We start from the raw sequence: 27,939 nt of genomic DNA on the forward strand, positions 1-27,939 counted from the left end.
CCCCATGTTAACTCGGGTCTTTCACCCACCCGCCATGGCGGATAGCTAGAAAAGACGGCTTGAAGCCGCTGCACATAGATCTTTATTAGTCAGTGTAAGGGGAGTGTCTAGGGGTACGCACAGGCTTACGCGCAGGCTCACAATTGGTGTGCTTCCAGGCTTGGAGGGCTTGCCCTGTGTTGATTGGTCAACTTGTTGTTATGGCTCATAGGCTCTCCCAGGGTGGTTGCTATGCTCTCTACGTCATTGCTGTGCGCTTGTCTGTAAAGCACACCCAGGGTCGTAAAGCATAGCACCACCAGCTAACTTCCAATTGGCTCCGTGTCACGAGACAGGCATCTGACTTTCTAGTGACTAACTTCTGATGGGTTCCTTGTCACGAGACAGGCATCTGACCTCTACGTGACCAAGGCAGGTTTATGGCAAGCACGTGTTCGGCTGTTATGGCTGCCAAAAGGAAGCTGGTTCCTTCAATACTACCTTATTTTGAATTTCAAAAGCTTCCAAGTATTTGTTCCTTTCTTTAAACTATCCTGTCTTAATTTATGTCATAGGGTCTATTGAAAGATATTGACTTAAATCTTATTCTCTTTAGCTATTATGGCATAATGAAACAATAAATAGCCACCAGAGAAGGCTTAACCATTACAGAGTACTTTTTATGTAACACTGACCAAGACTAACACTGAAACATAGCCTTCTGATAAAAACTCTTATGACAACTGAAAGGTTCAGGCATTATGCTGTACTGCCTCTGTTACCTGGCAGAATCTACTCAGGCACCCAGGTGTAGAGGACCCCTTTAAAAGACAGACCTCTGCCCACTTACACCCTCTTCTCTCTCTTCTCTTACGCTCTTTCTGTACCTCTCTCCTCTCTGCCTCTTCTCCTCTCTTCTGTGGGGAACCGAATATCCCTGTTATGGAATATTCTGGCTTCAGGCCCTGGCTGACATAAACAGTGATGGCACCAAGAAACTCCGAGTCACCATTGTATTGTTAATTAACACCAGGCTGTAACTTTACCTGGCCTAAGGGTAATATGCCTCTTATTTTACATCTGTATGGGCCTAAGCATCTGAATAGGCCCTCACCTGGGCAGAGGGCTAGAGATATGTGAGTAATAGAGGAGGACAGAAGGAGAGGAACAAAGCAGGCGAGGGCCAGAGGGAGAGAGGAGGACAAAGAGAGAAATGGTTGCCTCGTGGTACTAGCATGGTGGTTAAGGGACACCGGAAAAGATGATTAATAAAGGAATGGCTCTAGTTCCACAACATGGAACTGAGAGCTCTCTGAAGATGAAAAGATGCCTGTGTTTGGTCTTTATCGCCGTTGGGTTACTAGAAGCTTCCAAGTCCACACACACCCACTCAGGTAGAACCTCATGGCTGTCGTGGGTTAAAGCGGAAACAAACCAGGCCACAACACTCTTCTATTTCTCTCTTACTCGCTTGCTCTCTCGTGATATAATAAACTATTGTTAATTAGTCTCATGTCTCATCTTGTGCTCGTCTTCATTTCTAATTTAAGCAAAAGAATAACAATACTCATAAAAAATCATCAAAAATCACAAAGAAAGCCCCCCTGGGTCAAAGTTGGAGAGGGTAGAATGCGCTGTTCACCTGAAGGGACCAGCTTCCCTTTTGGCAGCCATAACGGCCGAACACATGCTTCTGTGACCTTGTCTAAACACTAGGAAGTCAGATGCCTGTCTCGTGACACGGAGCCAATTGGAAGTTAGCTGGTGGCGCTATGCTTTACGACCCTGGGTGTGCTTTACAGACAAGCGCACAGCAATGACGTAGAGAGCATAGCAACCACCCTGGGAGGGCCTATGGGCCATAACAACCAGTTGACCAATCAACACAGGGCAAGCCCTCCAAGCCTGGAGGCACACCGATCCTGAGCCTGTACATACCCCTAGACACCCCCCTTACACTGCCCTATAAGATCTCTCGGGAGCCCCTAGGAGCCGTCTTTTCTAGCTATCCGCCATGGCGGGTGGGTGAAAGACCCGAGCTAACATGGGGTTAGCTCGTTAAATTACAATAAAGCCTCGTGCAGTTTGCAGCAAGCTCTCGAATCCGCCTGGTGATTGGGGTGACCGCGAACGTGGCCTGGGACCCCGGATACTTGAGTTTTCGGGGTCTAACACACCTATCCCGCAGCCTCCCTGAAACTGGGAGATAATCAGGTGCAACAGGGAGCCAGATCAAAGCAAGATCTCCTTATTGTGTAACAGTGGAACCCCCCTCCCCTCTCTTGGTTTTTCGAGACAGGGTTTCTCTGTATAGCTTTGGCGCCTATCCTGGCACTCACTCTGTAGACCAGACTGGCCTGGAACTCACAGAGATCCGCCTGCCTCTGCCTCCCAAGTGCTGGGATTAAAGGCGTGCGCTACCAATGCAGGGCCCAGTGGAACTCTCTTAAAGTGAAAAACCGCAGGACAGGAAAAGTATTACCCAATAAATTTAAAGGTATTCCTGTGATGTATCTAGTGTCCTATGCCCTCTTGGGCACAGTCTGCGAGTGTGATGACCTTATCCGGTGTAACTTTGGGCAGCCAATTGTTTTTCTTAGTAAACACTTGAAGCCTCACCTCCATAGCTTCCTCCCAGAGCCATCTTGTAATGGAACCAGTTGTCAACTTTGGGACACTCCCCCTCCTGCCAGGATGTGATCTGTGCTCCTCCACAAAAGCAAATGGACCAGAAGTCAGCTACCAATCCTCTAGAGAAGTAGTAGAGGACCACTCCCCACCACATACCAAAATGCAATAGCTTCTGTTTTTTTTTTTTCTTTTTTGTTGGTTTTATTTTCGAGACAGGGTTTTTCTGTATTGCTTTGGAGCTGGCCTGGAACTCCCTCTGTGTCCCGCGCTAACCATCTCGCCAGAAAAAAACGACACGGGGACACTCCTCAGGATCCTTCTGCAGTAAAGCTTTAATGCTACTTGAGAGGGAGAGCATCAGCTTACAGAGCGGAGACTCTGAACACCCAAAAACCCCTCCTTATATAGGCTGGCAACCGTCGCCTCAGACTGTTACTTTTTGACTGGCTGAAGCTCGTTGGACCATATGACGTCACTGGAGGGGCGGAGACTAAGGGCTGGAAAGTTACAAAGTTACCTAGTGAGCATGTGCACAGCTTGTAACGGCTCCTAACACCTCTGTAGACTTGACTGGCCTCGAACTCACAGAAATCCACCTGCCTCTGCCTCCTCAGTGCCGGGATTAAAGGTGTATGCCACCACCACCCGGCTATAGTCTCTTATGTTTCCAAAATAAATGGTGAAAAATCATTCTTAATTCTTAAAAAAATATATATACCAAGGAGGGTTATACCACCATGCAAGGAAAGATGATTAATACATATTACTAATAGAATAACTTATATTGCCTGAAACAATATCAAAATGTAATAAGGAAATACAAATAGGTGAATCCTAAAAAGTTTTACACATCCTCTGGTAATTTCAATTTTAAAGTTCAAGATGTCATTGTTAAGGTATGTAAAAAAGTAATTATCTTTAATGTATGACCTTAAAAACACACTGTTTCACATGGGATAATCTACATATCTAAGAATTCATTTGAGCTAAACATAATCTTTAACAAAGAGTTTTCTTTATACAAATAAATATATTTAATAAATATGTGAAATCTATTAAGTAGTAGGCCCTGTGGGTACAGTGAAGATGGCAGAAGACTTAGCTTTTGGAAGACTATTTCCTAGTTGTAGTTGAGATTATGGTAACAGCCATTACAGCAAAGTCTTAAGTGCACACAGGCTTTTATTTTTAAAGAACAATTCTGATAGAGATTGCATTTGATGGAAATAATTTATTTCACATACACCATCATTGTTTTTCTAAATTCTGAATGCCTGTAACATCTCTTTAAAATTCTGGCTTACATGTTATATTTCATACTAACTGGACAAAGAAACAGTATTTCCATAGAGAAATACTGTTACTACTTATACTTCAACAAATATGAAAAATACTTCAAATTTCAAAGCACAGAAACTTTTTTGTAATAAACATCTAACAGTTTCTCCCTTCTCCCACCTAAATCACTTGAAAATGGCCATGAGATGCAGTGTTGTAACACAAAAAAATAAAAACCCTGACATTGATATTAGGTTTCAAGCTTCAAGCTGAAGATCAGAGAAGCAAACCAGCCAAGCCAGTAGATCTTACCTCTACCCAGCTGAAATGGCAATCCTGTCTCCACAAATCCTCAGAAGCAAAAAGCTCTATATTCCGGTCTCCTCTTCCTTATATTCCTTTTTCTGCCCAGCCATATCCTTCTGTCTCTACCTCCCTAGTACTGGGATTAAAGTTGTGTGATCCCAAGTGCTGGGATCTAAGGTGTGAGCTCTACTACTCATCACTCTTATGTAGGACAGCGTGGCCTTGAATTTAGAGAGATCCATCTACCTGTCTCCTGATTCCTGGGATTAAAGGTGTATGCCACCACTGCCTAGCTCTATGGCTAGCCAGAGTGGCTGGCTTTTCTTTCTGATACTTCAGGAAATCGTCAGTAAATCATAAATAATATATCACTACAATTCCCTCTTTTTGTCTAATACAAAAAAGAAGGCTACAACTAACCTAAGAAAAACTGTATATAATAGTACAATAAAATAAGTATATAGAATATATGTAGGCAATAAGTTTGTCAAGAATGTCTAGTCCATTTACATTTACAAATTCAGAGAAAATAGTCCATTATCTATTCTTTCTTGGTGAGTCCAAAGTCTTGTACCTAATTTACTTTCTAGTCTAATTTGCATTATCAAATATCTTTTAATGTCTTTCAAATCTTATATAATTTACATTTCTTTAGTGAGTTTCCTTTCTGAATCTGGTAAACAAGGAAAAACTCTCACTCTAACTATCTAGTCTTCAACTCCCTCAGAGACCCAAGAAGGAAATAATATTAACTGAGTAAACAGGAAATTGGAGCAAGTGACTTCCAAAGAAAGGACAAAAACAGCTGGCTCCCTGGACTGTCACCCACGTTTTTCTGCAACATTGGGTCATACATCTTTGACCTATAGGCCTAGCATCTCTGACAGATTTTTCTGTGAAGCAGGATTTTCTGAAGGACTGTCCCACCTTGTCTTAGCAAGGTTTTGCAATCACTCTCTGTTGTGTCCTGCTTGTCCATTTTGGACAGCCTACTGTCAGAAATCAAAGCAAGGGAATTTTCTTGCCCAGTGGCTTACCTTTGCCACAAACAAAGTAAAATCCATGTTCAGTTTCCTTGATGCCCATCATCTTCTCTTATGTATATTGGTGCTGCTAGGAGAAGACATGTCTCATTGTCATAAAAAGGACCTATGTTATTAATTGAAATATCATAAATGCAATATTCTGTAGATGTAGATCTCTAAAGTGTTTGAAGATGACCTATCTATCTAAAATATATGTCTGTTTGATCTCGATAACATGCCTAATATGACTACAAGTTCAATTATAATAGTTGACTAATTTCAATTACTAACCTGAATTTTCTTTTTATCCCATATAGTTGGTAATAATAACTTTCAAGAACTAAAAGTTTGCATTATATTGTTAAATGGGCTGTATAGGTGCAATACCTTGAACAAGATTAGAAACATACATATAGTATGTGTTAACCAAATTAATCTCAAATTTGTTTCAACATGCAGAATTTGTATACAATATGCAAAATCCAATCCAATGTAAAATATTTAAAACTAGTAGTTGATTTTAAAAAGCAGATTCAATAATCTACCTTTTTATCTTATCATATCTATATCATCCCTTTTTTCTTTTCAAAGTAGATTCAATTATCTACCCTTTTTTATCCTGTCATATCTGTATTCCTTTTTTGTCAACACAAAACCCTTGAATCTAATACCCTTTGTTCAACTTTCTTCCTGATGGTAACCAACAACATTTTGTAACCAATCCTCCTAAACAATGGCAATTATCCATAACCCAATGAGTGACCAAAAACTACCCATCCCACCCCTTGGGAATGTGGGCATTGTGTTCTTAAAGTTACTTCCAGCTCTCTGGAGGCAACCACATCTTTAGGGGATCCTGAAAAGAAAAATTAGGGTTAACTATCAAGCTGTATCATTTTTGTCAAGTCTAAGCATAATGAGAAAGTACATGGCTCATCTCAAGTCCTGGCTAAAGTAGTCTGTGAGGCTGGATCATCTCAGCTAGCCTCCTTGAAATTGTTCTGAGCAGTATCTGTGAGACAGGGTCATTTCCACTGTCCTCCTCAAAATTGTTCTAAGCAGTTTGTATTCCAAAGTTGATCTTCAGTTGGAGTTGTTCAGATTAATGATGTTGTCATAATCCTGGTGAAATTGTTGTTGTGGGATTCCATCTTCTTTTGTTTGCTTGTTTGTTTTGTTTTTCAAGATAGGGCTTCTCTGTTTTAAAAGTCCTAGCTTTCCTGAAACTCACTTTGTAGATGAGGCTGGCCTCAACTTTTTTAGAGATAAACCAAGAATTATCAAACCGACAACAAAGAGTATCAAAATGATAATTAACCGTATGTCAATCCCGATTAAGTTGATCATCCCTTCCTCTAATTGTTCCATTTTTAAATCATGCACTGTGTAATCAGAGACCTAACTCTCTCCTTTGCAATTATGTTTCCCATTTTTAATGTGGGAAAACTCTCCTTTTAAAACTAATTCCTTCCTTTAAGAGTTCCCAATTGACTTACCAAGTCTGACAACAATGTCAGTGAACTGTGAGGTATAGCACATTACAATCAGAGAACTAGCTTGTGACTGTGACTGTGAGCTGAGGGTGTCAGCCCAAGGAGAGGGGCTATAGGGAAAGCCTAAAAGCCTCCTGAGTTTGGATGGCAGCTAAAGACTTTAGAAAAGCTACAACCAAAAACTCCCACCCTTGCTCAATGATTGGAGGAGAAAACAAAAGAAAACCTAGCCAGTTGGACAGGGACTCAGGCAGGAATCCAGTTTGTAGCCAGGCTTGAGCCTGGGCTGGTGGCCTCAAAGCAGCTTTTTCGTGAATTAGTACTTTAATGTTGTGTGCCAATTGTAGCACAAATAGTAAAAGACCCAGAGACAGACATTGGGTTTCAAGCTTCAAGCTGAAGATCAGAAAAGCAAACCAGCCAAGCCAGTAGATCTTACCTCTACCCAGCTGAAATGGCAATCCTGTGTCCACAAATCCTCAGAAGTAAAAGCTCTGAATTCCTGTCTCCTCCTCCTTATATTCCTTTCTCCACTCCTTATATATCCTGTCTCCACATCCTTAGGGCTGTGATTATAGGCATGTGATCCCAAGTGCTGGGATCAAAGGCATGAGCTCTGATACTCTTCACTTTTGTGTAGATCAGGGTAGCCTTGAATTCAGAGATATCCATCTGCCTGTCTCCTGAGACCTGGGATTAAAGGTATGTGCCTCCACTGCCCACCTTCTACAGATAACTAGTGTGGCTGGATTTGCTTTCTGATACTTCAGGCAATGTTTATAAAATCATAAATAATATAACACCACAGTATGTGGTAATGGTGGAAAACATTTCCGGACTGGATCTTTTTTTTTTATTAGTTCAAATTAAGAACAAGCTTGCTTTACATGTCAATCCCTTCTCCCTCTCCCTCTCCCTCCCCTCCCCCCAGCCCTCCTCCCAACCCCCACCTGCTCCCCATCCATCCCCCCTCCACTCCCCAGGGAGGGTAGGGCCCTCGATGGGGGGCTCCCCAAAGTCCACCACGCCGGATTGGATCTTAATACCTACAAATGACTCATCTGACCACCCAACAATGAATTTCCAGCAGTCGGTTTCCATAAAGTCCCACCTACCAAATGCAATACCTACATTACTTCATATTTCTTTAGCAGAAGTTCATTTCATATTCAATCTTTTTTGTTATAGTACTTATACTGTCATTTTGGCAGGATAATTACAAGTATAAATACCTCTCTTTTTAAATTAATTTTATTTAAATTAATAACAATCTATTTTACATACCAATCCCAGTTCCCTCTCCCTCCCATTCCCCCAACCAATCTCCCATCCCACCCCCCATCCACTCTTCAGAGAGGATGAGCTCTCTTTCTGTAATCTAAAATCAACTAAAAAAGAAAGAATACACCAAGAAACCAAAATCATTCATGCTTAAAGGCAAATGTATTCGGTTCCGTTCCATGTAATACATACTAAGGTAACTACATGCTGCTTTTCCAAATGAAGTTTGGAAAAGGATCTTACATAAGGAAAAGGGAACATTCTTACTAAGTTATTCATTGACAAAGTAGTGAGGATTATACTAGGAGAGTTAACATCTATGGTCTTTTCCAACATGTCAAGCTCATAGAAGGCCTATGGAAGCCATTCAGATTTGCCATAACAGGGAAGAAGGCACAGGAGAAGAGGAGGAAGAGGAGTGTCAATTGTTTTATGTTTGAGTGTTGAAGCTGCTGGCAAGAAAAAAAGAAACAATGAAGTAAAGTTGTATTTTTTTAGGATGCCATGCCAAGTAAAAAGCCTCCAAAAAATCCTCCAGTCACTAGAACATTCTTCTTTACAAATGACACAACCTGAAAAACATAAAATTTTGTTACAATGAGTAATTTTGCTAAGAATGTTGATCATTTCCATTACTGATGACTATAGGTAAGATCTTATTTCCTTATTTTCCAAAGCTCCCACCTCCCCTATACCTTCCTGAAAAGTTTCTACTCATCTGAGATTTGGCACATACATAGATAGGCATCCTATATGTTTTTCTTATCAACTTATTATCTCTCCTGACCACTTCCCTTACAAAGTAAATGTGAAATAATATATCCTATATCCTGGCCCAATCATTTCATTTTGTTTTTGCATTGTGTTTGTGTGTGTGTGTGTGTGTGTGTGTGTGTGTGTGTGTGTGTGTGTGTGTACACGTGTGTATTTGTTGTACATGCACATGTGCACATACATGTGGAGGACCAAGATTGATGGGTATCTTCCTACCTTACTCCCATCTTATATATTTGAGGTAGGCTCTCTTGCTGGACATAGAGATTACCATTTGGGCTAGTCTGACTAGCCAGCTTGCTCTGGTAATTTTTGCAATTGCCCTGGGACTGAAAGCAGGCTACCATACCTACCAAAACTCTGGCCTTTAGACTTGCATGACAATCACTTTACCAACTAAGCCACATCCCTAGGCCTGGTCAAATCATTTCTTATTTATTTATTTATTTATTTATTTATTTATTTATTTATTGGTTTTTCGAGACAGGGTTTCTCTGTGTAGCTTTGGAGCTTATCCTGGCACTCGCTCTGGAGATCAGGCCGGCCTCAAACTCACAGAGATCCGCCTGCCTCTGCCTCCCGAGTGCTGGGATTAAAGGCATGCGCCACCAATGCCCAGCCACTGGCCAAATCATTTCTTGAACTTAAGTACAGTGTCTTCATTTTTCTCACTGAATAAGCCATTTGCACCATTACATCACTCTGTCCATCCTCCTTGCACCATTATGCAAAGTCCACAGTGTCTCTTCACTACCAGTGTATCTAGAGGACTTGGTTAGCTTTAACTATCAACTAAACACAACTACAATTATCTGAGAAGAGAATCTCAATTGAAAAATTTCCTAGATCAGTGTTTCTCAACCCGTGGGTCATGAATCGCTCAAGACTATCAGAAAACACAGATACTTACATTAAAATTTGTAACAGTAGCAAAATTAGTTATGAAGCAGTAACACAATATGAGGATTGTATTAAAGGTTGGCATCATTAGGAATGTTGAGAATCACTGGCCTAGATCATATTGATCTTGGCATGTGTGTAGGGAGACTGTCTTGATTGTTACTTGATTTAGGAGGGCCCACCATACTGTGGGCAGCACCATTCCCTAGGCAGGTGATTGTGAACTGTACAAGAAAGCTAGCTGAGCATAAGCCTGTCTGCCAACCAGCAAACATCATTCTTTGTGGTTCTTGCCACATGGTCTTTGGCTGTGACTAAGTTCCTTAGTCAGAGGTAATGCTGTGTGGGATAGCAAGCAGGCAGCAAAGATCCATTTGTTTCTCTCTGCTCTCCATTTAGGATTAATGTGATTAGCTGCCCAAGTTTCTGCCTTGACTTCCTCTCAATAATGGCCTGAACCTGGAACTGTAAGCTGAATAAACCCTTTCCTCCCTTAAATTGCTTTTGGTAAGAATATTTCATCCCAGAAACAAAAATGAAGCTAGGACATTATGTCTCCCTGCATCACTTCCACTATAGTCCTTAACTCTCCAAAATTTCCACATTTCTTTAAACAAAGTACCACCAGAGGGAAACAAAAAAAATTTTCACTTACATTTTTATATGTGTATCTGAGGAAATCTCTATATATGAGTGTACATTTAGATGGGTAGAGGCCACATATCATCTATGGCTATTTTCATTCTATATGAGGAAGTGTGATTCTTGTAAAAGACCATAATTCAAAAACTGAAAATATTTATCATCTGGCTATCTTCAGAAAAAGTTTACCAACCCATTATCTAAGCATTTTTATTAGTTATACACAGAACAAATAGAGTTTGGATATTTCAAAGATAAGCAGACATACAGATAAAATATAACTCAAAATGTTCACAATGGCAGTATACCCGACCCACTATGGTACCCCTGTTCCCATAAAAATTAGTTAACATGCCAGGCTGTGGTGGTACACGCCTTTAATCCCAGCACTTGGAAGGCAGAGATAAGCAGATCTCTGTGAGTTCAAGGTCAGCCTGGTCTACAAAGTGAGTTCCAGAAGAGTCAGGGCTGTTATACAGAGAAACCCTGCCTCAAAGAAAAAAAAAAACAATGAAAAAACAGAACTAGTTAACACAACTACTATCTTCATTGACTTTGTATTCTCCACCAAATATTTTGATTATTAAGATTTACAAGAGACTGGAGAGACAGTTCAGTAGTTAAGAACACTGGCTGTTCTTCCAGAGACCTGGGTTAAATGCTGAGCACCCACATGGCAGCTCACAACCATCTGTAATTCCAGTTTCAGGAGACCTGATGCCCTCTTCTCACCCCTACATGACAGGGGATGTCCTTCTGTATATATATTTCTTGGCTGTGGGACATGGTGGGAAAGAAACTCCAGCAACACCTACAAGCATCAGGTATGAATATGGTGTACAGATGTAGGCAAAACACCCACACACTTAAAAATATAAATTCATTTAATAAAAAATGTCTTCATGAGCTGAGTGAGGTAGCATATGTAATGAAAGGTTTTCTGTCCCAGCTGGCCCCGTGGCCCTTGAACCCTAAATAAACACATGGAGGCTATATTAGTTATATACTTGTTGGCCGATGACTAGGGCTTCTTATTGGCTTGCTCTGTCTTAATTATTAACCCATTTCTATTAATCTAAGTATTTCTACATGGCCTTATCTTACTGGAGAATGCCTGGCAGGTCCTATCCTCCCGGTTCCTCATGGCAACTCTGTCTGCCTACATTTCTCAGGATTCTCCTCATCTCCTAGCCTATTTTCCTGCCTCATTGGCCAAACAGTGTTTTTATTCATCAACCAGTAAGAAAAACATATATACAGAAGGAACTTCCCCATCACACATGCTTGCTATCCTAGCACTCAAAAAGTTGGGACAGGAATTTAAGACTTGTCCTCTGAAAATTGTTTCTACAGTAATGATATTATAAGATTGACATATAAAACACAGCTTTTGTCTCACTGCTCCAAGTTCTTTGTAATCATAAAGCTATTTGTACTACTGAGACAGTTATGTATCCCACTTTGCACACAAAACAGCATATATTTTCATATACTAAATCTGAACAAGGCAAGTCTTACCTCCTCAGCTTTGCTCTTGACCTCAGTTGGTATTTGGTCATTCTTACAAATCTTCAACTGCTCTTTGGCTTTCTTCATGTCTTTCTCTACTCGTTGCCAGTCAACTTTGATGTACCCAGTATGGTTTGCCAGCTACAATTTTAACAGTGATAAAAAGAAATGAGAAACATGGTCTTTGATATTCCCTTTTGTCAAGATAAATCATGAAATAGGTAACCAACATCCTTCTTTCTATTTTTGGAGACATTTGCTATTTGAGTTTTTTGATGATCTTCAGGCAAAATGTTCATACTATATTCAAGGTTTCATGCTTTGTAATGGAAATAAACAACTGTCCTCAATTGCTGGCAATCTTAATGTATATGCTGAACTCTTCTTTACAAACTTTTAAGAAAGATTAAAAAATAAGATGATAAAATAAAAGTCAAAGTAGTAAGTCCAATTTTTCAAAAAATAAAAATTTTAAATTTAAAAAATAAAGCTGAGGTCAACAATTTTTCAAACAATTGTGGATAAAATAAAATTGATTCAAGTATGTTGTTTCTGATAAATTCGGGCTATCCAACTAATAAAGAGAATGTCTACAGCCCATCAATTAATCCTCCAACAATAGTTTTTTATTTCCTATAAAATTTTTGATATATCTAAAACTGAAACTCTCCATCTTCCTATCTAGAATCTTTCCTTGAATTAGTTACCCAAATAAACTGGAGAAAATATGTACATATCATAAGTAAAACTTTATCACTCATAATCAGTGAAATCCTTATAGAATTTCTTATAGATAGAAATCTTATTGATTTCTATCAATGAGAAAAAGAAAAACATTTGGGCTATAGAGACGCCTCGGTGGTTAAGAGCACTGGCTTCTCTCTTCCAGAGCAACCAGGTTTAGTTTTCAGCAACAACATAGTGGCTCGCACCCTTATAAATGTGAAATAAAATGAGACTAGTGATTAAGACCTCACTCAAATGGTTAGTAGCGTTAAAAATAGTACACAAAAACAAATGCATATACTGTTTTAGGGCATTATAGCTAAGACTACAATTTCTCACAATATGTTAATGGGCAAGTGGAATTTCCAAACATCTAGGAAACTCAGTAGACAAACCTGAAGTAGAAAGAATCCACCTCCTACAGCTGTTGCAGCCAATTTTCCAACTTTCTGGAATATGAAACCAGTGCACCTGTGAAACCAAACCAATATCATACAAAGTGGCAGGCTGTTAGATGTACACAAACCTGAACTTTTGGCAATGTTCATATATTTACCTTGAGATGATCTAGCTCCTTTCTACCATCTTCAGAAGAGGAAGGCCATGCTAGCCTTCAGGCTCCTATAGTCCCCGTTCCTAAGTACACATCATACATTTCAAAGTCCACACTAGCATCCTGGCCCATCTCACTTCCCCTTCTTACCTAAACCACCAGGTTGTATCAGTTAGCAGGTTTCTCTTTTCCCTGACACCCCTTTGTTCTCTACATAGGCCAGGATTTTCCCCCTATTCTCGCTATTCACACTGTCCTATTTTCTCCCTGCCATCTCCACTATTCTCTCTTGCTATTCCCTGTTATTCTTCCTTATCTTGTAGATATGGTCATGTCTTATCTGCTTCTTTTTCTCTTGGCTCTAGACTTTTTCAGATAGCTCTAGGTGTTCTTTCTCTCTTATCCACAATAAAAATCTCCCCCACCCACAACCAAGAAGCAGCCATTTCAGTGGTTTCTTTACTGCACCACTCATATATACTAAGAATGCATGCATGTACCACCATATGAAGTTTGTCAATTAAAAATATATATGCAATTTGGGCATAGTGGTGTACATCTTTGATTCCAGCAGTAAGAAGGCAGAGGCAGGTGGCTCTCTGTGAGTTTGAGGCCAGCATGGTCTACATAGAAAGTTCCAGACATCCAGGGCTATGTAGACAGACCCTGCCTCAAAAAATTATATTCCAATAGTCTGAATACTATTCAAAAGGAAGACATTTCAAACTGGGTTTTTAAAAGATGCAGGCTGAGAAGATAGTTTAGTGAGTGAAAGTACTTGCTGTATACACATGAGGACTTAAGTTTGAATCCACAAAACCCATATAACTGGGTGCTTTAAAAGAATAAAATCTATCTATATGCTATGTACAAGAAACCTACTTTAAATAATAGACAAGTGGTAAATCCATTCATGTGTTTCTGCTGGATGCTGCCCTGTGTGCTTCTTTTTTTGCCTGATTTTGTTATGAAGTTCTCTGAATCTTCCAAGATAGTGGTTCTCAACCTTCCTGATGCTGTGATTCTTTAATACAGTTCCTCATGTTGTGCTGACCCAACCATAAAATTATTTCATTGCTACTTCATACCTGTAATTTTGCTACTGATAATAATCATAATGTAAAAATCTATGTTTTCCAATGGTTTTAGGCAAATCCCTATACAAGGGGCATTCTACCAGAGACAGAAGAGAAATGGAGGGGATGGGAGGAGGGGAAGTAGGGGGAAATTGTGGCCAACATGTAAAATAAATGAAAATATAATTAATAAAAAAATAACCAGCCTGGTCAACAGAGAGAGTTCCAGGACAACTTCCAAAGCAATACAGAGAAACCCTGTCTTGGAAAAAAAAACAAAAAAAATTAAAAATTATAAAAGTGTCATTCTGCTCCCAAAGGGGTCACAACCCACAGGTTGAGAACTGCCATCCTGGAGGATTATCAAACACAAGAATGTCTTGAGGACTCCAAAACTTGGCAACCCAATAAATGACTTTAGGAAATTGTATTTCTATATAGAAGTAATAAATAAGAGGAAAATGAAAAATTTAAGCTATAATAACATCAAAATATGAAATATTTATACATATTTAAGAATCTATGTTGATTATATATTGTGATATATTTTTCTCATATAAATAGAGTGTATATAACCTACAAGCTGATAAAAAATCAAAGTGATAGTAATCAGAATAATACCAGACTGGCATCAAGACAAATCATTTTTTAAATGAACTATTTTCATTTTTTAAGTATTTTATTTTGGGGTGTGTGTATATTATGTGTATATGTGTATACATATGTGCACATGTGTAGGTTGCCATGGCATACAGTGGAAGTCAGAGGACAACCTGTACAAGTCAGATCATTCCTTCTACCATGTAGGTCATGAGATTGAACTTAGGTACTCAGGCTAGATGGTAAGTGCCTTTACCAACTAAGCTGTTTTGCTAGCCAAATGACAGATCAATTTAATGCACAAATGGTAAAGTGATTTTAATACAAGTATAAAGACATAAGATTAAATCATGCCCTGTTCCATTCCCATTTCGTGTATGTTTAGATTGTTTCTACTTTCAGGTGTTACAAATAAAACTAGGAATATTTATGTGAAAATTTTTGTATAAACATCTACTTTCATTTATATTTAACTGCCAACAAATACTATGGCTGAGAATACTACAAGTGTGGTGGTATACAACACCACTTGGGAGACAGAGGAAAGAGCATCACAAATTCTAAACCATGCTGAGCCATAGACCCCAATGCAAAACAAAACAAAACCAAAACACACAAAAAATCCTCTTAAAACTCAATACTACAAAAATGACAGCTTTATAGGGGGAAAACATGAAATTTAATAAAAGACAAATCTAAGCGGTAAATAAATACACGTAAAACTTTTTAGGTTTTACCCCTATTTGGGAAAATGGTATCCAATATCACAATGAGAAAACACTATCTGTAAAGGCTGGCAAGAATTTACTAGTATGGCAGCAACAAATGTCAAGGATGTAGCACAACAGAAACACTTGGTCCTTGTCAACTTTTGAGCAGCATCCTGATATTACCTCATCAAGTTGAAGACATATATATGTGTATATACCCAATGACCTAGCAACTACTAGGTACAGATACCAAAGAAATATGTACCCATGCACAATAGGAAATTTGTATATTGCTAGGTTAATTCCAGCACTCAGGAGGCAGAGGTAGGTGGATCTCTGAGTTCAAGGCCAGTGTGGGCTACAGAGATAGTTCCAGGACAGCAAGGGCTATATAGAGAAACCCTATCACAAAAAATTCAGCATTGCTTGTATTATTCAATATCAGACATCACCTGGGCAAAAATATACTATGGTATATTCATATAATGGAATTCTAAATACAAATGACAATAAGAATACAAAAAAACATAAAAATGTTAAGAATCAAAAGAATTCATAGTGATTGTGTTTATTCAAAGTTCAAAACTAGATTAACTACAATAAATTATTAAAATTATGAAGAAAAAGAAAGAAACAACTCCCAACAACTTTTGGAGTTCTGAGGAATACTAGCTATAATTTTTAGCCTCCATGGTTGTTAAATGGGAGTTTAGTCTCCAACTATTCCTTATAGATAGCTGTTCTGTGTAGTTGCATTAGAATAAGATTTTTCAAATGGAGTTTATTAAATTGATGGATTGGTTATCTACTCACTGAACTGGCTACTTGCAAAATAAACATATCAACAAATGAAAACTTCCACATTAATATTTGACACAGCTAATCTAAGTGGATAGCTTCTTAATCCACTACTTGCTGTATTGCCTTGATCTAGAATCTAGATCCTAGATAAACATTCTGAGCCTCAGTTTCTATAAAAAGTATAGATATTAAAAGTACCAAGTTCAGAGTCATTTTAAGAAGGAAATGACTAAAATTAATACCTGACTTATAACAAGACAAGTACCGAACTTGTAGCAAGGGTTTTGGCACCAGACATGACCATTCCATGGTATAGTTAAGGGTACAGTATTTATTGTAGATATGAGAGAAAGAACAGCCAGAGATATCTGGAAGAGTCTAAAACAGAAAGAGGAGTAGATTAAACATGGCCAGTAGACTGGACATGGCTAAGGTATCTGGAAAGAGGAGAATAACAGGGGATAGAAAATAGAGAGAGAATCGTAAGAACAGCAAGAGCAGAGAATAGTTAGAATACCCAGATTATAAGAAGGGTGAGTAGCTGTGTGTGTGGGGGGGAGAAAAGGCTGTGAGATTGGGGTGGAGGCTTTGAAAAGTATAACACATAGTTGTGAGTAAAGGAGGCTAGCATGGACCTTGATATGCTGATAGGTGCCACTGGGATATGTTAATTGGAGAGCCATATGTCTCTTTTGCTAGCGGTAAGGGAAATGACCTTTTCTGGCAAAAGTACTTGAGGAATGCTGGCCTTTATCTAACCACCAGAAATCCTTCTATAGTTCAGGTTGAGTTCATTTCTGGATATTTGGACTGCCTTTTGGAATTTGGGGGATTAGAGTATCCTTTGGGCCTGACATACATATCAAATAGTACTTTAATTTGATGGTTCACTACATGTGCTGACCAATTTCAGTGAAGTCAGTGTGTTTTAATTAATTACTAAATTAGGCACAAAATAACTGAAAATCTTTAACACCACTTACCATCCAGTAACACCTCCAATTAACAGCTGGGTTGCTACACTATACTTTTCAGCTGATGGCCCAGATTCCTGCCCAAACAACTTACGCCACCATGGTTGCTTTTTAGTCAATTCTGCAAGATCCAGTGCCTCAAATTTTCCATCAAAGTTTCCTATAAGAGAATTAAGATATGCAGTTAATGGTTGCTGGGGAAGGAGGAGACATTTTCTTCAGTGGTATAGCCAATAGTAAGGTGCCTATGTTCTAGTAAATAAACTCTCAGCCATGTTCCTGTAAACAACCCTAATGAAACTCAATGGGCCATCAAAAATAAAGTATAGTGAAGACAAGACATAACAATTGAATGGGGACTATTTTGGAAAAGGGTGGGATCAGCAGGAATAGGGAAGAACAAAAAGGAGTTGTAAATATGATCAAAACATTATATAGATGTATGAAAAGTCATAATAAATCTATCATTATTTATGATTAGTATATTAATAAAAACTAAAACTAAGATAAGAAAATATTTGAATTTATAATAAATTATCACTATTTCTAACTAGATTAAGAGATTTTTAAGCAAGCAAGCAAATGTAATGCAGAAAACACAATATTCTATTTTAAATAGTAAATTATCTCTGAAAATTCTGGGTTAGAATTTTGGGAACTCTGACTAAAATAAAGAACCTTGAATATCTGTATTGATCTTCTATTGTTCTTCCTCTCAAATTTAAAAGCAATTAAACTGACCTAGGAAAAACAAGTACTATTGTATAAAAGCATTATATATATATATATATATATATATATATATATATATATATAATTTACCTCTTTAGGAGTCACCTACAAACCAATTTTCTGTATTATATGGATCTCCAGAGAATAAAGCAAATAATGCTTGACTGTGTGCTTACTAATTTACTAAACAATATGCTTAATAACAAACTATCTAATTAAATGCACATAAAAATGTAGGTAACACTTATTAATCTCATTTTGTAATCAGGAAACAAAGATTTGGAATGTAATGCTTAGACCAGGAAAGGAAAACAAGCCAACAAAATGTCTAATCCCCAAACTGATAGCTCGGATCCAGACCCCAGGAACATGGGTTTCAGTGAGGAAACCTGGGAAATCTATGGGACCTCCTGTAGTTCAGTACTTATCCCTAGCATAGGTGTAGACTTTGGGAGCCCACTCCATTAGAGGAATACTCCCTGAGCCAAGACACACAGGGGTGGGCCTAGGCCCTATCCCAAAGGATATGATAGACTCTGATGACACCCTATGGAAGGCCTCACCATCCGGGGGAGCAGAAAGGATATGTGATAGGTAGGGTTTTAGTTGGGGAGGGTGGTAGGGGAGGACAGGAGGGAGACGGAACTAGGATTGTCATGTAAAACAATCTTGATTCTAATTCTAATAAAAAAAATCTGCAAAAAATGTCTAATCCCCTTTTTGTACAGAGATCATCTTGAGTTTACCTACTATGTCCAGTCCTTCTTCCCTGGAAACATACTACATTGAGACAAAAAATGTCAAAAGCTTACTGTCCAAGACTGTGTAGACACAAAAGAAAAAGCCAAGAATTGTCATTTTAAAAATACTAGAATAAATCAAACAGGAAAAACCTGCCTGCCTCTTCAGAAGATAGCAGGAAAAGGAGAGAGCAAGAGTGGGCGGAGCTTGTCTCTTAAAGTTGCCACACTTGGGTTGTCTGAGTTCCTCTCCTTGGACCATAGAGGAGCCTATCAGGGTTGCAGATGCAGGACCACGTCTACCTTTATGTGGCTGGAAGCCCTGTCCATCATCAGCTCTGGCGCTGCAATGACGGATTCTCCTTCTCTTGGATTCCTCCAAAGCGCTGTGTGGACGCTTTGTGCCATGTTTATGCAACAACCATGAAAACGAATGGCGTTTCTCCTGGAAATCGCTTGCAGGTCCCGTCCTCCACTCACCTGATTGACGTGTACACATCAAAGCACTACTGAGCAACGATGATAACTTTATAACAGCGAAGATGAGTCAAACTAATTATGTCAAAACAGCAATTTGACCACTTCCTCTCTAAAATGTGTGTAATTATTAATTTGGGGGAGGGTATAGGAAGTGCCAGCTATATTGGTAGAGCCAAGGTTTACCTTCTGGGTCAAAGTTTCCATTTTCTTCTGAGATGTATTATGTGACAGTTTACTTTCAGCAGGATCTGTTACATGTTGTCCCTTCACCTCCCCTCCCCGCCAAAAAAAACTTAAAAAAATTTTCGAGAAAGTTCTAGAATGGTGTCTCAGACTAAAAGTCAGTGTCTAAGAACTGTGGGTGGAAACACTCTCAGATGTTCTCTTCTGCTCTTACTTTGTTTGCCAGGGTCTGCTTTTTTATTTTTTGTTTTTATGTATACACCATGAATCTGTTACGCTACTTGGCCAAGGGCAGTATTCAGCACTAGGGTCGCCCAGCAACCAACAGTATGAGGCAAAGGGTGAGTCACTGAGCCAAGGGGGCAGGACAGCTGTGCTCTGGGATTAACACACTTTCAAAGCTCAGCTCCATATTTCAGGCACTGATGGGCTCCGGGAGCCACTGAGATTGGAACTGTGATCATCTGCTGTCCCCGTGTGCGCGACACTGTGATGAGTTCATAGTTGAAGTTCAAAGACAAAGGTTTAAGTTAATGTATTCATGTCATGTCCCCCAAAAGTCCTAATGTAGGAAAATTTGGAAAATTGTTTCTGAGTGTAATGTGGACATTGTGGTTGTTCCTGATCCTCGGTTTCAGACCGTCTGCACCTACATTTCTGTATGTTCTTGTTTCATCTGTTGCCTGCCTCTGAGGGGAGAGGGACAGTGATTGCCACACAGCTAGAGACAGACAGGATAAGAATTCTAAAATGTTCATTGATGTAGGACTTGGGACTCCAGAATTTGAGATCTTATTTTTTAACATGTGATTTGTATCTTTTCTTCCTTCTTTTACTGTTCAGTGCTCAGAATGTGATTAAAAACATTTACATCCCCCCCAAAAAAATTACTAGAATAGGAGAGAAGTAACATTCAAGAGGCATGCTGATGTGACTCAAGCAAGAAATGCCAAGTAGACCAGGTGATGGTGGTGCACACCTTTAATCCCAGCACTCAGAAGGCAGAGGCAGGTGGATCTCTGAGTTCGAGGCCAGCCTGGTTTACAGAGTGAGTTTCAGAACAGCCAGGGCTGTTACATAGAGAAATCCTGTCTCGAAAACAACAACAAAATGCCAAGTGGAACTCTAGAAATGAACAAGGAATGAAGGGTACTTGAATGAGAACCCAGATTGATATATAAATGAATGCTATTGTATAAAACAATACCTAAAATAGCTTGTAAAACTTAAAATATTCATAAAATTAATCAAGTGATTTCTAATTTATCAGCAGGCAGAAAAATGGTAAACTATGAAACACCCCCCTGTAGTGATACATTTGCCTGTGCACCAGTAAGAGTGGCCATGCCCCTTGGGCGTGGTTACAGGTGTGGACATGACTTGATAGAGAGGATTGAAAATCAGGGTCCCCTTCGGATCCTGGAGAGCATCTGGGAGGCAGAGTCTGCATCCTTGGGGCAGGAACGCTGTGACAGTCAGTCACTTGTTTTCTGTGTAAGTTCTTTCCCCAAATAAACACCATCTATTATTCTACCAGGTCTGGCTAATTCATTACTACCCACCTATATCCACCCCTCTAAATTTATGGAGATTAAGAAAGCCAAGCCTATGAGATATACTCCTACCTGACTTTCAATATTAAGATGTTCATTGTCTTTATAATATAATCCTTAACAAAAAATGTCCATCACAGGTTAAGGCAAAGGTTCTCAACCTGTGGGTGGCAACCCCTTTGGGAAGGGTCACACATCAGATATCCTGCATATTATATATCTACATTACAATTCATAACAGTAGAAAAATTACAGTTATGAAGTAGCAATGAAAATAATTTTATGGTTGGGATCACCACAACATGGGGAACTGTATTAAAGGGTCACAGCATTAGGAAGGTGAGAACCACTTGGTTAAGGGATCCTAAAATTTACATAGACAGGCAAAGGACCAACAATAGTTTTCCAGTTACAACAGCTGTACAACAAGCTGTCCCCCAGACATCATGAAACAAAGCTATTTTATCTATAGTCTCCAATTCTTTGTATGTGGAATTCAGTCACAACATTAAGGCTTCTATATTATTCTGTGATATCTGAGGCTTTAGCTAGAAAACTTATAGGGCAGGATCTGGAATAATATGAGAAATCTACAATTACATGTATAGGCTACTTCTCTCAGAGGCTAGAGAGGGCTTCCTTATACCATTATAGTTGGGGGGGGGGGTGTTCCTTAATACCATAATAGTTAGGTTCCTCTCAAGTGGAGGAAAGATCAAGGATCTGAAGAAAAAAAAAAACTGTGTCATCATTTTAAGTCCTGACCTCAGAAGCCGTACAGTTTTACTACCATCAAATTGGGCTATAGTAGTTCCCATCCAGATTCAGGAAGAAGGATACAGAATATCAAATTCTCACTTAAAACAGTCCATGTGGGAAAATATAATATGATACATGGCCATAATAATCTTAGGAAGAAAGGTTAAGGGCATTCAATACTTAGAAAACTACAGCATAATATACAGCCACTTAATTTAAAGATTTATAAAGCTACATTATTTAATAAGATTTTACATTGACACAAGTATGCACAAAAATAGGAGAGCATGTAAAATAAGCTTGTTTCTGATTTAAATAAGAAGAAGCAGTAGATAATCATTGTTTTTTTCAAAGAAAAGGTCTACCTTACACCATTCACAATAAAACAATCTATGTAACATAACAGTAAAATATCACCACTATGTTGAAGAAAATATCACTGAAAACAAAAGATTATTTTTATGTAATTTTACCAACCAACCCCATTCACTCAAAAAGTGAGATTAAATTGGGTGTAGTGCCATGCACCTGTAATGCCAACATTGCTATTGAGGCAGGAGAATTGTTGAGTTTGAGGTCAGACTGGTCTACACAAAATTCTCTGTTGATGATGATGAAGAGTGGAGTGGTGTGGATAAAAATCAGACTGCCCTCTAGCCCACACAATTTCTTCAATCACTCATTAAACATTTCTAAACAAAATTTACAAGCATTGTCTATAAGCCCAATAAAACAATTATAATTACTATAAGCACTACAATTCATGTAAGCCTCAAAACTTCTCAGAAATTCCTAAGTACTCTCTTTAGCAATTGCATCGCCTGTGCTGGTTACCACCTAAATTTGATGAACTGGCTGACTAAACGTTAACCAAATTAGAGTAAGAAGCATAACTTAAATGAAGTGCTCCACTGAAGTTTTCTTTTGAGTAGGCTGACTAAAAGTACCATTCTGTACCTTCTACTATTAACAAAACAAAACAAAACACACACACACACACACACACACACACACACACACACACACACACACACACACTTAGAGTAAGAAGCATAACTTAAATGAAGTGCTCCACTGGAGTTTTCTTTTGAGTAGGCTGACTAAAAGTACCATTCTGTACCTTTTACTATAACAAAACAAAACACACACACACACACACACACACACACACACACACACACACACACACACACACTTAGAGTAAGAAGCATAACTTAAATGAAGTGCTCCACTGGAGTTTTCTTTTGAGTAGGCTGACTAAAAGTACCATTCTGTACCTTTTACTATTAAAAAAAAAACCAAAACACCACACACACACACACACACACACACACACACACACCACACATCAGTAATACAATTAGGAAAGGAACAATGAAAATGAAAACTGTCAGGCATTCCACAATCAAGTCCTAAGAGACAAACATTCTTGTGTCTGGGAGCCAAATCGCTTGACAACAGGAACTGAATCTCCATAGGATACCTCAGTAGGGGCGGTGCTAGAAGGGCTGGATGAGCTCAGATAACATCCCAGGAAATCTCTTCTACCAGCCTGAGCATGACCTTGGCCAGGCCCCAGAGCACCCACCAGAAAAATCTCCGAGTCGCCCTGTTTGGGCGCTACTGAGGCTCCCTAGGACATGAATAATGCAGCAGGCCCTCAGCCATCCCTCATCCTAAACCAGGAAGGTGATTCCACCCTTTGCCCTCCACGCGCGTGCTCCAGCTTTTACCTTGACTGGTCGCGGCCATTTCGGGGGTTCTAGTATCGCGAGGATACAGCTGCAGATCGCGGGACGGAGGACTAGGCGTTAGTCATTCGCAGCTGGCTTCCGGCAAGTGGGGCAGATATTTCCAGTCCCGTGGCAGCAAAAGAGGGCGGGCCTGGCACAATGAGACAGCTTTCCTGTCCCGGAGCAGCTGCTTCACCAACCTCAGCTGCAGCCCCACACTCGCGCAGAGGAATGCTAGCTATTCCTGCAGAAAACCTCTTCGCCTTAGGGATGGGTTTATTTCAGGTTTATTTATTTCAGATTGTGCGTATTTATGTAAGCCGTGAGAGTATGTTCATTCCAGTGCTCATTCCAATGCTGTTTCAGTGCTGAAAAACTTATCTTAAACATTTTTAAGGCATTCCAGCCACATTAATAATGTACATTTGTATTATAACGGCTCTTTTGCCCCTCTTTTTAAAGTTTATGTATTTTTAAGAGATTTATTTTTGCTTTATGTATACGGGTGTTTTGCTTGCATATATGTCTGTGCAGCATGTGTGTGCCGAACCCTCAGAGGCCAAAAGAGGGCATAGAATCACCTGGAACTGGAGAGGGGATGTGATACAGATATCTCAATTAGAGCTGAATACTTCATTGTCTCTTATTTTCTGTACGTTTACTAGTTGTGAGTATATTGCAAAAAGAAGCTTCCTAGAGGAGGGTTGAAAGATGACCTATTTATGGGTACAACGGTAAGATATTGGGGGGCAATTTATTTCTGTGTCCATTTAGGAAAGCAGTAGTACTAGGTTCTTCCCATTGACTTAGGCAGCCATGGAGTTTTGGACCCATAACATGTATGAGTTCTGTCCTGTGGAGTGGGCTTTAAACATAAACATAAAGTGATTGGGAGTACCTTGCCATCCACAGCAGCCATTATTATAGCTCACAAGGTTCATAGCTGCTGCCTAAGACTGTTGGCAACTTGTCTCACCCAATAACATGTATATAATCTTACAGCACTGTGAAATCTTGTCAGTGGGGATAAAGCTGTTTTTTTCTCTTTTTTCTTTCTTCCCCCACCTCTATTTTTATTAGCCAGGTCAGTGTCAACTTGATTTTCCTATGTTTTATGACTCAAGATACTTCAGTAATAGGGTCTTACCATCAAGTACTGTAGAATAATTGCCGATAACATTGGCAATAGCCTACCATGTTTGGAGGTCTATGGGGCCAATAATATAAATATAAAGCGCTGGGCTTTATATTTATTAGCCTGTGGTGTTTAGTAGGGGCATTGCCACCCTGTTGCAGGGGGAACTACATTTCAACTCTTATATGCATATTTTAGAAAGCTTCTACAGTAGCGAGTTTCCATATGGCTTTTTTCAGATACCTTTAGTGTTAGTAATCACTCCCCATATTCCTTCTCTATTTGGCCCTTCCATCCTTACCCTCACTTAACCCTTCTTATTCAATTAGTCCTGTTCTCTTTTCATATCACCTGCAGTCTATCCTACTTCCCTTGAAATCTGCCTTCCCTTGCTGGCCCTTGCCTAGTTTTCTGATCTATATGGACACTACAATTTAAAAACATATATCTAAAGATTCAGAGTTATATTCACATATGAGAGAGAACTTGAGAAATTTGTCTTTCTGGGTCTAGGTTAGCTGAGTGAGAATGAATATTTCCAGCTGTCTCCATTTACCTGTAAATTTGATAATTTCATTTTTTACAGGTGAATAATACTCCATTGTGTGAATGTACCACATTTTCATTATCCATTCTTCAGCTGATGGACATCCATTTCCTGGCTATTGTTAATTGAATAACGATGAATATGGATATACAAGTATCCCTATAGTATGATGTAGAGTCCTTTTGGATGTATGCTCAATATAGATGGGACATATGCTAAGTTTGTTCCTAGCTTTTTGGGGAGAAAGGGTGTCTTAGTTAAGGTTTCTATTGCTGTGATAAAACACCATGATCAAAAGCAACTTGGGGTGACAGAGTTTATTTCAACTTATATTTCCAGATAACAATCCATCTCTGATGGAAGTCAGGGCAGAAACTTAGGGCAGGAACCTAGATGCAAGAACTGAAGCAGAAACCATAGAGGGGTATTGCTTAATGACTTGCTCTTTGTAGCTTGACCAGCCTGATTTCTTATACAACTCAGGACCACCTCTCCAGGAGTGGCTCTGCCTGCGGTGACCTGGAGCCTCCCATATTAATCATTAAATAAGAAAATGCCCAGCAGACTTGCCACCGGCCACTTGATGGAGACATTTTGCCAACTGAGGCTCATCTTCACAAATAAGTCTAGTTTATGTTAAGTTTACAAAGCAACAAAAACAACAAACAGGACAGAGGGCACTGGTTTCTTACCTGGGTCTCTAGGTCATGTAGGAAGCTAAAGAGTTTCTGCGGGGGAAGCAGTCTGGGATCTGGTTAGTCCCAAAGGGGGCTGCTACTGAGAAGCTTTTACTATTTGTAACATGAATAAATAAAAGACCCAGAGACTGATATTGGGGTTCAAACTTCAAGCTGAAGATCAGAAAAGCAAAGCAGCCACTACCTCTCACCTTAGGCTGAAAGGGCTGATTGACAAATGAGTTCTTCACAAAGTCTCAAACTGCTGCTTCTCCTCAGTGTGGCTGGAGAACGAATACTCTTACTCTTCAGTGTGGCTGGAGAATGAAAAGCCTCTCTGAGACCTTGCTTCTGTCTTATATACTTCCCTAATGTTGGGATTAAAGGTGTGAGCTATAATTCTCTTGTAGACTGATTCACTGTTGTGTAGATCTGTGTGACCTTGAACTCACAGAGATCCATCTACCTCTTAATTCTGAGTCCTAGGATTAAAGGTGTGTACTACCACTGCCTGATATCTGTAGCTTGAGGCTGACTTTTCTTTCTGAATCTTCAGGCAATATTTAATAAATCATAAATGATGTATCACTACAAACAACATTTCATTCAGATTCCAGAATCTTCACCATGTAGTTTCTTTGCTGTTGGTACTGAGGAAGAGACTTTTACAACAGTCTAGGAATCTGAGTACAATTGAGACCTCTTCTTCAGCATTCTATTCCTTTTTCTCAAAGATTCAAACTTGGTAGGAGGCTCTCAGAGGGGAATGGGTTAAGCCTTAGCTCAGCCACCCTATTCCTATTCCAGTTTTTCCTGTATCTGCTTCCAACTGCCAAAAGGGAAGCAATCCTTTCAGCTCTGCTTAGTGCTAATGCTACTGTCACTCTCATAAGATAAACTTCCATAAAATCCTCTACAAAATATTTAGGACTTTTTGCTAACTCATAAAAATTTTACATTTTTCTTCTTGAGAACTAAAGATATTTTAGAGAAGAGTTAATTTTTTTCTCTACTTGAATATTTTCTAGTAATAAAAGCCATGCAAATAGCATTCTTCACTTGCTTCTTTCCAAGCCTTTTCTATTTCTGCTCTAGTGCCACCAGAAGATATTACCTGGGTGCAGTGGAACTGTACTGGAACTATAGACAGAGTGACATGCTCAATGTGCTGCACATGGACACAAGGTAAAAATGCTCTGTTGAACGTAACATTGTAAGGATATGACTGCCTAGAAAAAGGTGCAGACACTAGGCAAGGGTGGATAACTGATAATTAGTTAAGTCCTTCAAATATTTGCAGGTAAGGTGTGTATGCAGTCTGATTATTTGCACCATGCTGCTTGCCATTTCTTCTCAAGGACCTAAGCTACTCGTTGATTTTTGTTGTTTGTTCATTGATTCTTTGTTGCATGCTATCACTGTGATTTAGAGAGAAGGATGGGATGAGGGAGAGTGAAGAGGCAAGGAGCACGAGAGAGAAAAGGTAGACTTTCCCTTGGCCTACCCCAACCTTCCATAGAAAGAACTACAGTGAAATTCTCAGGAGTATGCATGTGATAGACTTTTTATATGATATTTGCCATGGCATCAGAAGCTTTTCATCTTTTGAAGGGATTGTGGTTTATCTGATGAGACTAGGCCATTAAATGAGCTCCTAGGTATTATAGTGATCATTGATTTATTTCAATTTTTCTACTTCTTTGTAAATATATTATACCTTGATTGTATAAGGTATTGAAACTGAATTATAAACTAATCTATGATTTTGTTAAAGTAATGTCTGTACTTACATCTCCTTTGTCATTCTTGACCTTTATCTCCCCCTACATTCTTCCCTCTTTTTCTCTCCTTCTTTTTAAAAATAAGACAGGACATTTCCTGATTTTATTGGTTTTTGTTAACAAGTATCTTTTGAGATTATTTGTCAATTCTTTTTTCTATTACTTCAGTTTCTGCTTTTTAATTTCATTAATCCATTCTTTCTAATTTTATTTGAATCACTCTGTTATTCTATTTTTGTTTATCAAGTTGAATGCTGAAATTACTTATTTTATATTTCATTGTGTTTTTTTTTTTTTTTGAGACGGGGTTTCTCTATGTAACAACTCTGGCAGTCCTGGAACTCACTGTATAGGCTAGGCT

The 27,939-nt window shown here is 39.0% G+C and overlaps 2 protein-coding genes across 12 annotated transcripts in view; one reads left to right on the forward strand and one right to left on the reverse strand.

Moving 5' to 3' along the window:
- Positions 1–8,136: 8,136 nt before the first annotated feature.
- Positions 8,137–23,568, reverse strand: Fundc2 (FUN14 domain containing 2). Of its 2 annotated transcripts, XM_027432502.2 has the most exons (6): positions 23,439–23,535; positions 19,034–19,210; positions 17,268–17,418; positions 12,940–13,015; positions 11,828–11,959; positions 8,137–8,565 (listed from the first exon to the last, which is right to left on the reverse strand). In XM_027432502.2, exons 1-6 carry the CDS (start codon positions 23,455–23,457, stop codon positions 8,488–8,490), a joined length of 633 nt encoding a protein of 210 aa, XP_027288303.1. In that variant the 5' UTR covers positions 23,458–23,535; the 3' UTR covers positions 8,137–8,487. The 2 variants fall into 2 exon arrangements, with proteins under 2 accessions (XP_027288303.1, XP_027288304.1); XM_027432503.2 differs by lacking the exon at positions 19,034–19,210 and having other exon boundaries at positions 23,439–23,568.
- F8 (coagulation factor VIII) overlaps positions 23,223–27,939 on the forward strand; it is a 148,975-nt gene continuing 144,258 nt past the window's right edge. For 5 of the 10 annotated variants that reach the window (XR_003488308.1, XR_003488309.1, XM_027432491.1 and 2 more), the window contains exon 1: positions 24,179–26,982. Coding sequence is in view for 8 of the 10 variants with exons in the window: in XM_027432491.1 (XP_027288292.1) it covers positions 26,837–26,982 (146 nt within the window). In the remaining 2 variants the exon portion in view is untranslated. The other 5 variants (XM_027432493.2, XM_027432494.2, XM_027432495.2 and 2 more) reach the window with 5 other exon arrangements.

This window comes from Cricetulus griseus, chromosome X (genome assembly GCF_003668045.3).
Source record: "Cricetulus griseus strain 17A/GY chromosome X, alternate assembly CriGri-PICRH-1.0, whole genome shotgun sequence".
NCBI lineage: Eukaryota > Metazoa > Chordata > Mammalia > Rodentia > Cricetidae > Cricetulus > Cricetulus griseus.